Here is a 12983-nt window from a genome sequence, read left to right as displayed (position 1 = left end):
CCCCAAAGAGCAAAGGTTTCAAACAGGACACGATGGCCTGGAGGACAAGAGAGACGAGAGCCCTTTCTCCCTCCCGGGGGCCTGGCCTTCTCTCAGAAAAGACCAAGTCACTAGTGGTCGGTCTTACAGCCACACTGTTTGCCCAGCCCTAGGCAGCTGGGACACTCAGGGGCTCAAACTCTTGACCAGTTTCTGAGGATAAGAGGATGTGTCTATCCTGTCCTCAGCTGCCCCTGCTTCTCGAAGAGACAAGTTCATTGGCAGGCCTGAGTTCACTGAGGTGGGGAACAAGGGTCTTAAAACTGAGCCTGGCGCTGCTTTGGGGTCACAGCAATCCTTGCTCTTCGTGTCATTGATGAGTGAAGTAGCCCAGGGCCCCAGGGCAACCGAACTCCATTCTCCTCTGTGCCCTCCTGCACTACCCTTCTCCAGCCCTTGTTCCTGTCACATCATCCTGGGCATTGAAACCCTGGCTGCTCCCAGACCAGGTGCCAGGCGACTAAGGACAGGAAGGGTCCAGGAAAGAGAGTCACCCTCAACTGCAATCTCCACTGCCCTTTTGGTAGGAACCTTGTACAACAACATCAGACCCCAGGAAGGTCCCGGAAGAAAGAGGGAATTCCCATCAGATTTAGAAACGAAAGTCTGGGCCTCCGACCAAAGGCTTTTTTCTGTCCCTAAAAATGCAGACCCATCTCTAGACCTTCCCCATGTGGCCAGCAGGTGGCACCACCATCGGGGATTTCAAAACGAAAACTAAATTACACTGGAAACAGATTTTTTTTTTTTTTGGTTTTGGTTTATGCAAATAGTTCATTCCCTGCAACATTCCTCCCGTAATGGTCCCCCCCGTTTCCTCCTCATTCCCTCCCCTTTCCCTCCTCTGCGTGACTCTGCTCTCCCTGGACACAGAGTGGATGAAGACGCTGTCAGGAGAGTCAGAGACCCAAAAACAGGCCTTGAGAAATGTGAGTAAGGCTAATGGGGACCAAGGAGGGAGGGAGAAGCCAGAGCAGAGAATCCTGGGCACGGGAGGCAACCCTGCCCCCAGATCTACTCAGGGAGGCGGGAACACACTTCCCCTCCGTATATACCTTACCCCTTCCAACGTGCACATGCGTGCACACGTGCAAACACGTGCCCCCCGTCCCTCCTCCTGAGGGCAAGAGGAGACCTCAGACCCAGGAGGTGATGCCACCTTGCCTTCCTCCTCCAGCTCCTAGGGAGCAGCGAGATGGGGGACCCACTCAGCCCCGGAGAGGCGGCGTTTTGTGCCCGAAACCATCTTCCATAGGTGGTTTCTCCCAGAGGCCTTTGCTGAGCCTTTGGGAGCCCTTTCGGAGAGCCGTGACTGGAAACCCTCACCCCCAATTAACGGGTCCCAAGCCAGCCCTATTCCGGGAAGGGGAGGGGAGTGATGGGACAGGGCAGAGGAGGCTGGGGAGAGAGGTGGAGGGAGCGTGATGACCTCCGGACTGGACACCGCCCCGGGGAGTGTGCACCAATGCCGCAGCTGCAGAGACCAACCTCCACACTCCGCCCGCCCCCGCCCCCCAGAACATCTCTGTGAGGTCTAGAATGGGCCGAGAGGAAAACGCCCGGCGGTATGACCATCCCCACCCCCTCCACACAGCCACTGCCCAAACTGCAAGGCTGCTGCACCCCCTCCAGCCCTACCGATGCCTTTTTTCTTTTTGGCAGGTGGCTCTTATACGTCCTGGTGCCAGTCCTGTTCTACAGGGTGGGAGGCTCCGTCTTCACCCCTCGGAAGCTCTATGGGGAAGTGACTTCCCCTCTGTACCCCAAGCCTTACCCCGACAACTTTGAGACCACCACTGTGATCACGGTCCCCACGGGATACAGGGTGAAGCTCGTCTTCCGGCAGTTTGACCTGGAGCCTTCGGAAGGCTGTTTCTATGATTATGTCAAGGTAGGGGCTCCGGTTGGGTGGGCAGAGGGAGAGCTGGGTGTCTCTGGAACCTGGGAACCCTGTATAGGACCCCACCTGTGGACAAAACCCCAAGCCTGTGAAAGCTGATGGCCAGGTGGGGTTTCTGAGAGTCAAGTGATGTCGTGGATGAGTGTCCACTGGTTTGAGAGCCCCTAGGGGAGCACTGAGGGGAGAGACACAGAGGGAAGAGAGACACGGGCCCCACTCTCAGGAAATGTACTGCCTACAGGAATCAGAAAAACCTTCCCCATCTTCTTACTTGCTAGGAGCCTTTGGGAAATCGCTGTGCCTCAGTTTCCCTGTTTCCATGGAGAGTATCTCCTTGGCTGCCACCTCACCAGGAACGCAGGGACGTGGGGAGGGGAGACGTTCATGGTGGTGGCTCAAGCATAGGCTTCAGCAAGTACAGGGAGCTGTCTCCTCACCTCTGTCATGACCAAGGGCACCGTCCCAGTCCCATCTTTCTACATCCAATGAAAATGAGATTCTTGACTCAGGATTCGGGTAGGGCACGCACACAGCCCATAAATACTATTCCAAGGAGACCTCCTGGAGGTTATAAGAGAATAACATGAAAATGAAACATCTTCCTAGCCCAGAGGACTTGAGATGGCAGTGTTGGAGGCGAGGGGTCTTGGTGGCAAGGGATGGTGAAGAATGAGGTGGGGGGAGGGATGCCTTCTGCTCTGGAGGGGTTAAGGAATCTGTGAAGAAAGAGGTAAGGGAAGTTCGGCCATGCTTGCTAAGGCTACCAGGCCCCGGGGGCTCACGTTCAGCTGAGTCCATCACGAGGCATGGCTGGACGTGAGTGGTTTGACTGAGGCGAGGTGGAAGGACAGGGCAGAAGGTGAAGCAGACCATCCAGGCTCTAGGGATGAAGGAATGATAGAGGCCAGGTAGAGGCCACCAGGATTCCAGTGGGAGGCGGGCACAGGAGGAGATGGGAGTGAAGAAAGGTCTGAAACATGCTGGGGGTCATAAAAGGGGAAGGACGATGTTTGCGGGACAGGATAACGTGCAGAGTTAGCGGATGGAGATGCAGGGGACAGAGGAAAGGCACCTGGGGAAGCTTGCAACAGCCAGAACGCAGCAGGCAGAGAGCAGCTGGCGGCCGTCCAGCAAGGAGGCATGATCCTCTCGCTGGGACAAGAGGAGGATGACCTTCACTGACCCTCCACGTGGGACGTGTCCCCTCAACAACTGTCTCCCTACCCCACTATCCTTCTTCCACCAGATCTCTGCCGATAAGAAAACCCTGGGGAGGTTCTGTGGGCAGCTGGGCTCTCCACTGGGCAACCCTCCAGGAAGGAAGGAATTTATGTCCCAAGGGAACAAGATGCTGCTGACCTTCCACACGGACTTCTCCAACGAGGAGAACGGCACCATCATGTTCTACAAGGGCTTCCTGGCCTACTACCAAGCTGTGGGTGAGTGGTCCCTGTGCCCGTGTTCCAGCCCTCATGTTGCACGGGGGCCGGAAAAGGAGAACCTTGACTCCAAAGAAGCAGGAAGCCTGGCCTGCCTTGCTTTTCCCAAGAGAGCTTTTTCCAGGAGGGGGCTGTCCACCTGAGCCCTGTCCCCACTGGGCAGTTCCCAGAAGGCGTTAGAGGGGCCGGGAGGCCCAGGCGGCCAGGAGCTGGCTTTGTCTGTTTAGGCCTCTGGTGAGTGACCTCGCTGAGACCAGCGCCACCACAGAAGTCCCCCGGCAGGAACTGAATCCTTCCTTCCGGAATCTCTTCCAGACCTGGACGAATGTGCCTCCCAGCTCAACTTGGTGGAGGAGAGTCCCCAGCCCCTGTGCCAGCACCTGTGTCACAACTACATTGGTGGTTATTTCTGTTCCTGCCGTCCAGGCTACGAGCTTCAGAAGGACAGGCATTCCTGCCAGGGTGAGGTCAGGGTTGGGAGGAAGAGACCGAGCAAGGGCTCACCGGGCCAGCCCGAGTCTCCGGGTGACCCCCCTCCCGGCTTTGCTCTCACAGCCGAGTGCAGCAGCGAGCTGTTCACAGAGCCATCGGGCTACATCTCCAGCCTGGAGTACCCCCGGCCCTACCCGCCCGACCTACGCTGCAACTACAGCATCCGGGTAGAGCGGGGCCTCACCCTCCAACTCAAGTTCCTGGAGCCTTTCGAAATCGATGACCACGAGCAAGTACACTGTCCCTACGACCAGCTACAGGTGCAGCAGACCTCCCCACCCCCAGACGCCCTGTCCTCTCCTCCCATCGCCACGTGGCTCTCTTACCCCTCCTTCCTGCTGGACCCTCTGGCCAATTGGTACAGCAATGGCCAACATCACACATGAGTTGGGCAAGTTCCTACACAGCGGGCAGCTGGGTACTGGGGATCCCTTTTACCCTCCAGCTGAAAACATACAGAAAGCAGGATCCCCACCACCAGCACCACCGCCCCAGCCCTGGGGAAAAGTCTCTGAACTGGAGAGGTGACCCTCCCTCCTCCCCCATCAGATCTATGCCAACAAGAGGAACATCGGTGAGTTCTGTGGGAAGCACAGGCCAGAGCCCATTGACACCAGCAGCAACTCCGTGGACCTGCTGTTCTTCACGGACGAGTCAGGGGACAGCCAGGGCTGGAAGCTGCACTACACCAGCAAAAGTAAGGCTGCCCGGGGCCCCTCGCTGGCCAGCAAGGGGGCAGGATGTAGTGGGTAGAAAGAAGGCCAGTGGCTCTGCAATAAACGCGCCCTCTGCTTTCCCTGACAGTCATTAAGTGTCCCCAGCCCAAGGCCCTAGACTCGTTCACCATCATCCAGGACCTGCAGCCTCAGTACGAGTTCCGGGACTACTTCATCGCCACCTGCAAACAAGGCTACCAGCTCATGGAGGTAAGAGCCACAGCTGAGGGGAAGGAACTGGCCCAGCATCAGGAATAATTCGCACAGCCAGGCCCACAGCAGACTGAGGCTCAGCCCCAAGTGGAATCATACGTGTTTGAGCTGGAAGGGCCACCTGGCCTGTTCCAACTTGACTGCTCTTTGGAAACACTTAGGATTTTAAAATACTGATGTCCAGGTCCCCCGCTAGAGCCTAGTCTATGGGTCTGGAGTACAGCCTGGGCATCAGGATTACTAAAAGCTACTCAGGTGATACTACTGCCCAGCCAAGTTTAAGAGCTACTGGCCTTGCCCAATAACTCATTGTAGAGTTAGGAACGAAAGAGGCGGGGGCGGAGGTGAAGTGCAAGGAGCAACTCAACAGTACCGGGATTGTGTACAGCAAGGATTACCACCAAACCCCCTGCCTCTTGCTCCAGGGCTCTGGGTTTTGGGATTTTGGTGTTTTTTTTTAAGACCTAACTGACTTTATTCAATGATTCATGAATCGGGCAGCATCCCACCTAACAACAAGAAGGGGCTTCTTTTCTGTACATTGGTGGTCTTACCCCAGGTCCACCACCCTGTCCTTAGCTTTGCAGACTCAGGAAAATATGTGGTTTTCTCCACTGCTCAATCTCAAAAAAGCTGGTAAATTAAAATGCTATTTTTAAAAAGCATGCAGTTGGAATTACCCCTGGCCAGGGACCTGGGACTGGACATCCCGTCTTTGTTCAATAGAGCCACTTGGAAGACCTACTGTGAAACAGAGAAGAGACCTTTGGTTTGTCCTTCAGTTGTAGCAAAGTCACCGAACAAACATTCTGAGTGTTACTGAGTGTCAGGCAGTGTTCCGGATGTGGGAAGTACAGTGAAAAGAAACACATATTCATGCAGGCTTCGTGGAGCTTACCTTTGAATGTTGCATCAAGCTGAGTTAGCCAGGTAACTGCTCCTCGCTCCAGGAAGGACTCAGTGTCCTAGACCCCTCCTCTCTGCTCAGGTTACAACTCACCACGTCCTACGTCCCCCCCACCCTTACCTTGGCATTTGTCATTCACATCATAGAGTTTTAAACAAGTCACATGGTTTCTCTCACATTATTTACATTTCACTGGGACATCCTAATCCTCGTACACATTCTCTTGCAATCAGTTCCAGGGCGAATTATCTGGGATGACTGTTGATCTTAATAAAACTCATTCATTTTGTCCAATTACTTTTCATTTCAGAGGGGGCCATCTCCTGCCCTGGTCCCTGCCATCTGCTCACCTACAACAGCACTTAGCATACGTCAGCATCCTCAAGCACCCTTGAAAGTGGCTGGGCTGCGCTAGTATTTTAGGAAAGGCCCTTGCCCTTAAGAAGACTACAGTCTAGGGGCGATGAGGTGACGACAGGTGTTCCAGAGGAAGAGAAACATGGTTCTACTTCAGGGCAGAAACTTTTGTTTTTCAATGCAGAGAACACACAACTGGGCTTGTTGTTTTTTTAATTTAAAATTGTGGGGTTCAATTGGACCTCAGTGGAAACAGGCAAGAATCTAGAGAGAGGATTATTGGGTCTAACAACTAGCCCTAGGTCTGACTTCCTGCTGTGTGGCTCACGTGCACCCATGTGTAAGTCTGGTCTGAAAGGACCGGCTAGGAAGAAGGACCAAGGAGCCATGTCCATGGGTGCTAAGGTCTGAGGGCTTGAGAGATGACTTTGCATCCCTACTGCTCCCGTGTGGGCGAGGACAGGAAGGGAGCTGCGGCACCTCCTTGTACTAACAGCACCTCTATCTCTGATCAAACAGGGCAAACAGGCGCTCCTGTCCTTCACAGCTGTCTGCCAGGATGATGGTACATGGCATCGCGCCATGCCCAGGTGCAAGAGTAAGTTGCAACTCAGGGACGTGTCTCCCCCGAGGAGAAGGGAAGAGGGGTCTGGCCTAAGCATCTCCCCAAAAAGACCCTCCCCTGACTTATCCTTTGAAGCCTCTGGCCCATCCAGGAACCAGTCAGCCCTCATCTCAGCAGGACTGACAGGCTGTACCCAGGGCTGAATTTCGTTGTATCCAGTTCCCGTACATCACGAGAGCCCCCCACTCACCATAGCCCCCCACTCACCATAGCTTCTGCGGGTCCACTCCTGCTCTGTGGGCAGACTGCTCACCTTCCTCCCACTGAAGTTCCGGTACAATCCTTACCAGCTCTCAGACGGCCCTGTGTTCTCTCCAAGTTAAGGACTGCGGGCAGCCCCGAAGCTTGCCTAATGGAGCCTTCAATTATACCACCACGATGGGGGTGAACACCTACCAGGCCCGTATCCAGTACTACTGCCACGAGCCGTATTACAAAATGCAAACCAGAGATGGCAGAAGCAAGTCTGAGCGAGGTAGGGACCCATGCAAATGGCAGTCTGCTGCCTCTTGTTGGGACATCTTCTGCAATTTCTTCCAATAGAATTCCTACAGAGTGAATATTAAGATATTTATCCAGGGCACTGGCTTCAGAGGTACCAAGAGGCATCCAATAAAGCTGAAGAAGGAAACACCTGAACTGATACAAAGAAAGACTTGAATCTCATAAGCAGCTTCTTCTCACCACCATCACCACCACCACCATCACCACCACCGCCACCACCACAACCACCACCACCACCATCACCACTACCACCACCACGACCATCACCACCATCATCACCACTACCATCACCACCACCACCATCACTACCACCACCATCACCAACACCATCACCACCACCACCACCATAACCACTACTGCCACCACCATCACCACCACTACTGCCACCACCACCATCACCACCGCCACCATCACCACTACCACCACCACCACCATCACCACTACCGCCACCATCACCACCACTACCGCCACCACCACCACTACCATCACCACCACCACCATCACTACCACCATCACCAACACCACCATCACCAACACCATCACCACCACCATCACCACCGCCACCATCACCACTACCACCACCACCACCACCATCACCACTACCGCCACCACCATCACCACCACTACTGCCACCACCACCACCATCACTACCACCACCATCACCATCACCACTACCGCCACCACCATCACCACCACTACTGCCACCACCACCACCACCATCACCACCACCATCACTACCACCATCACCACTACCATCACCACCACCATCACCAACACCATCACCACCACCACCACCATAACCACTACTACCACCACCATAACCACCACTACTGCCGCCACCACCACCACCACCACCACCACCACCACTACTGCCACCACCATCACCACCACCACCATCACCACCACCACCACCATAACCACTACTGCCACCACCATCACCACCACTACTGCCACCACCACCATCACCACCGCCACCATCACCACTACCACCACCACCACCATCACCACTACCGCCACCATCACCACCACTACCGCCACCACCACCACTACCATCACCACCACCACCATCACTACCACCATCACCAACACCACCATCACCAACACCATCACCACCACCATCACCACCACCGCCACCACCACCACTACTGCCACCACCACCACCACCACCACCACCACCACCACTACTGCCACCACCATCACCACCACCACCATCACCAACACCATCACCATCACCACAACCATAACCACTACTACCACCACCACCACCACCACTACTGCCACCCCCACCACCATCATCACAACCACCACCACCACCACCACCACCACCACTACTGCCACCACCATCACCACCACTACTGCCACCACCATCACCACCACCACCACCACCACCACCACCACTACTGCCACCACCATCACCACCACTACTGCCACCACCACCATCACCACCACCACCATCACCACTACCACCACCACCACCATCACCACCATCACCACCACCACCATCATCACCACCACCATCACCACTACTGCCACCACCACCATCACCACCACTACCACCACCACCACCATCACCACTACCGCCACCACCATCACCACTACTACCACCACCACCACCATCACCACTACCGCCACCACCATCACCACTACTACCACCACCACCACCATCACCACCACCACCACCATCACCACTACCGCCACCATCACCACCACTACCGCCACCACCACCACTACCATCACCACCACCACCATCACTACCACCATCACCAACACCACCATCACCAACACCATCACCACCACCATCACCACCGCCACCATCACCACTACCACCACCACCACCACCATCACCACTACCGCCACCACCATCACCACCACTACTGCCACCACCACCACCACCATCACCACCACCACCATCACCATCACCACTACCGCCACCACCATCACCACCACTACTGCCACCACCACCACCACCATCACCACCACCATCACTACCACCATCACCACTACCATCACCACCACCATCACCACCACCACCACCACCATCACCACTACCACCATCACCACCACCATCACCACCACCATCACCATCACTACCACCATCACCACCACCATCACCACCGCCACCATCACCACCACCATCACCACCACCACCACTACAGCTTTATCAGTGAGACTTCCTCAGCCTTCTCCCCACATACCCTCTCAGGCTGCTATGTTGTGAATTTCTGCATTGAGGTTTACTAAATTACTCTCAAGTTCATCTGTGGGTATCTTTAAAACTTTTTTTTTTTTTTTTTTTTGCGGTACGTGGGCCTCTCACTGCTGTGACCTCTCCCGTTGCGGAGCACAGGCTCCGGATGCGCAGGCTCAGCGGCCATGGCTCACGGGCCCAGCCGCTCCGCGGCATGTGGGATCTTCCCGGACCGGGGCATGAACCCGTGTCCCCTGCATCGGCAGGTGGACTCTCAACCACTGCGCCACCAGGGAAGCCCGACCTTGTGCAAATTATTTAAACTCAGTTTCCTCGTCTATAAGGTGGGGATGATGGTGCATATCTGAAAGCCTCACGGTGGTGCTTAAATGAGATAATGCAGATAAAGTTCTGAGCAATGAGCACCGGCACACTGTCTGTGATCAGAAAACATAGCTACCAGGAATTCCCTGGAGGTCCAGTGGTTAGGACTCCACTCTTTCACTGCCAAGGGTGTGAGTTCAATCCCTGGCTGGGGAACTAAGATCCACCCAGCACCGCCAAAAAAAAAAAAAAACCATAGCTACCATTAACATCTACTACCCAGCACCAAGATGCAATCACTGATGGAAGTTTGATAAGTTCCTTGCAGGTTTTGTGTCTACTTTCACAAATGGGGATCATGTCGAATATAATAGTTAAGCATTCTGATTTTTCCACTTAGCATTAAAACAAAAATATACGTATGGAGCCTCTTAACACTTTCAATAGCCCATCCACATATATTTGAACCTTTCCCTTTGATCCTTGACCTCTCCCTCCCGCACTTTGGTGCTCACTGGCCCCTGCCCACGACCTCCCAGCCTGAGCGCAGCCCCTCTCCCCTCAGGGCAGTACATCTGCACAGCTCAGGGCACGTGGAAGAATGAGCTGGCAGGAGAGAAGATGCCTCGGTGTTTGCCAGGTGAGTGGAAACCCTCCACCGTCCTCTGTGGCCCTGGCAGCCCTGGCAGCCCTGCAGGGCCTCAGAGGAGGCATGGCACAGAGAAGGGAGAGACGCTCCAGCTTGAAGCTGAAGGTAGACAGGGGGTGAGGGAGGAATCAGGAAAAAGGCGAGGAGACGCCCCAGCAGAAGGGCAGAGGGACCCAGAGAGCTGGACCTACCCCGACATTCCTGGACTTTTCACTGAGCAGGTGGGAGATGAGGAATAAAAATAAAAAGAGCAAAAGGGACTTCCCTGGCGGTCCAGTGGTTAAGACGCCACGTCCCACTGCAGGGGGCACGGGTCCGCGGCGCGGCCAAAAAAAGAAAAAGGAAAAATGAGCGAGAAAAGCCCCAGGAAGAATAAACAAGAACGAGGAGAAGAGGCTGACCGTACACCAAACACGGAAGGGAGGGAGGAGAGAGAAGAAAGGGCCCTGAGCTAAAAGGAGGGGGCGAAGGGGAGGGAACAGACCGCGGTGCCGGGCGCTGACTTCTTCCCCCTCCCCCCCGCCCCCTTCTCCCCCCCATCCGCCTACTTCTCCCCACACCCACCCCCTTCTCCCCACACCCGCCCCCTTCTCCCCCACCACGCCCCCTTCTCTCCCCGCCCCCTCACCCCGGCCCCCTTCTCCTCCCCAGTGTGCGGGAAACCCGTCAACCCTGTGGAGCAGAAGCAGCGCATCGTTGGAGGCCAGAAGGCAAAGCTGGGCAACTTCCCCTGGCAGGCCTTCACCAACATCCACGGCCGAGGGGGCGGCGCGCTGCTGGGCGACCGCTGGATCCTCACGGCCGCGCACACGCTCTACCCCAAGGAGTACGAAGCGCAGGGCAACGCCACCGTGGACGTGTTCCTGGGCCACGTCAACGTGGAAGAGATCACCAAGCTGGCCAACCACCCCGTGCGCAGGGTCAGCATCCACCCCGACTACCGCCAGGAAGAGTCCCACAACTTCGAGGGGGACATCGCCCTCCTGGAGCTGGAAAACAGCGTCACCCTGGGCCCCAACCTCCTCCCCATCTGCCTCCCCGACAACGAGACCTTCTATGACCAGGGTCTCATGGGCTATGTCAGTGGCTTTGGGATCACGGAGGAGAGACTTTCTCACAACCTCAGGTTTGTCCGTCTGCCCGTAGCTAAGCGAGAGGATTGTGAGAGATGGCTCCGGAAAAAAAATAGGAAAGATGTGTTTTCTGAAAACATGTTCTGCTCTGGGGACCCGACTCTAAAGCAAGATGCCTGTCAGGGGGATAGCGGAGGGGTCTTTGCAGTGAGGGATGAGAAAAATGATCGCTGGGTGGCGACAGGCATCATATCCTGGGGCATCGGCTGCAGCAGGGGGTACGGGTTCTACACGAAACTGCTCAACTACGTTGACTGGATCAAGAAAGAGATGGAGGAGGAGGACTGAGCCCGGAATTCATTAGGTCAGAATCCAAAGAGCAAGGTGTAAAAAAAAAAAAAAGATTATCTAACCGGCTGTTGACAACCACTAAGAATCCATATTAAAATCACTGATGCAGAAAGACACTGTGTGAAATAAATTCTCTTTTCTATAATCCCATCCACACTCTTCACCTAAAATAACCCAAAGGTCACCTTTATTCCCCACACCCCCGCCCCAGGGTTGCAGAAGATATATTCCACAATCTCTAGTTATCATTGTTCTCTTCCATTTTTTTTGTTTTGTTTTGTTTTTCTTTTTGTTTTTGCGGTACGCGGGCCTCTCACTGTCAGTGGCCTCTCCCGTTGCGGAGCACAGGCTCCAGACGCACAGGCTCAGCGGCCATGGCTCACGGGCCCAGCTGCTCCGCGGCAAGTGGGATCTTCCCGGACCGGGGCATGAACCCGTGTCCCCTGCATCGGCAGGTGGACTCTCAACCACTGCACCACCAGGGAAGCCCCTCTTCCATTTTTATAACCATTGGGTAATTGAATAGAACTCCTTCCAAATAAAATTTTATGAGAAAGCCCATTGTGTAAAATGAATTAAAAGGAATAAATGAATAAATAATAAATGAATGAATAAAACATCAGGATAATTGTAGTTTGCCAAGTTTATTTCAGTTCATATCATAAGGTGTTTCAAATAAATTCTTGATTATGTTGCATGGAAAATTGAAAAACAAGAAGAACAGCTATGCAGAAAGTAAAAAGTCACATTTTCATAGAATATTTTTCTGATTATAGAAATCATGGTAAAAGCAACTTTTGAGAATCCCAAAATCCCTCAAGCCCCTTCTGGGCTAGTGCTGTTTCAACTAGGGTCCTTCCCATAAAGTCCTCTTGGCTGCATTTTTTTCCCCCAGCATGAGGAGCTGATCCACCAGTCTATTTTCTTCTGACCAAAGAAATGTGACAATTCACTTGCTTTTTTAAAAGTTAAGTCTTTTCCTGAGTTTCAGGTGAAGCACACATGTTATTCCCAAGCGACTTGCAACGCCGTACGATTGATGTCTTTTAAGCCACAATGAATGATTTTCTAGCCCTTCTAGGCCTTGGTGATGAGCCTTTCCAGCTCCAAAGTCTCTGATGATGATTCACTTAAAACCCCTCCCTGCCCCTCACCCAGGGAAATGATCTGGTACTACAGCTAATGATGCAAAAAAACAGCCCCATC

At 54.2% G+C, this 12983-nt stretch overlaps 1 protein-coding gene across 2 annotated transcripts; it reads left to right on the top strand.

The window, feature by feature from the left end:
• Positions 1–802: 802 nt before the first annotated feature.
• Positions 803–11891, top strand: C1R (complement C1r). Of its 2 annotated transcripts, none has more exons than XM_067695608.1 (11): positions 803–968; positions 1702–1930; positions 3186–3378; positions 3694–3840; positions 3934–4130; positions 4420–4567; positions 4675–4796; positions 6583–6661; positions 7008–7163; positions 10270–10344; positions 11005–11891. In XM_067695608.1, coding segments are annotated over exons 1-11 (2118 nt in total). In that variant the 5' UTR covers positions 803–966; the 3' UTR covers positions 11775–11891. The 2 variants fall into 2 exon arrangements, with proteins under 2 accessions (XP_067551709.1, XP_067551708.1); XM_067695607.1 differs by lacking the exon at positions 803–968 and adding an exon at positions 1462–1604.
• Positions 11892–12983: the final 1092 nt, after the last annotated feature.

Source organism: Pseudorca crassidens, chromosome 11 (assembly GCF_039906515.1).
Source record: "Pseudorca crassidens isolate mPseCra1 chromosome 11, mPseCra1.hap1, whole genome shotgun sequence".
Taxonomy (NCBI): Eukaryota; Metazoa; Chordata; class Mammalia; order Artiodactyla; family Delphinidae; genus Pseudorca; species Pseudorca crassidens.
This window is presented reverse-complemented; position numbering and strand designations above follow the sequence as displayed.

Coding starts and splice junctions, on each gene's coding strand:
- C1R (XM_067695607.1), top strand. CDS start 1,579: ATGGGCCGAGAGGAAAACGCCCGGCG. Junction 4,568..4,674: donor GCTGCACTACACCAGCAAAA/GTAAGGCTGCCC, acceptor TTTCCCTGACAG/TCATTAAGTGTCCCCAGCCC. Junction 10,345..11,004: donor GATGCCTCGGTGTTTGCCAG/GTGAGTGGAAAC, acceptor TCTCCTCCCCAG/TGTGCGGGAAACCCGTCAAC.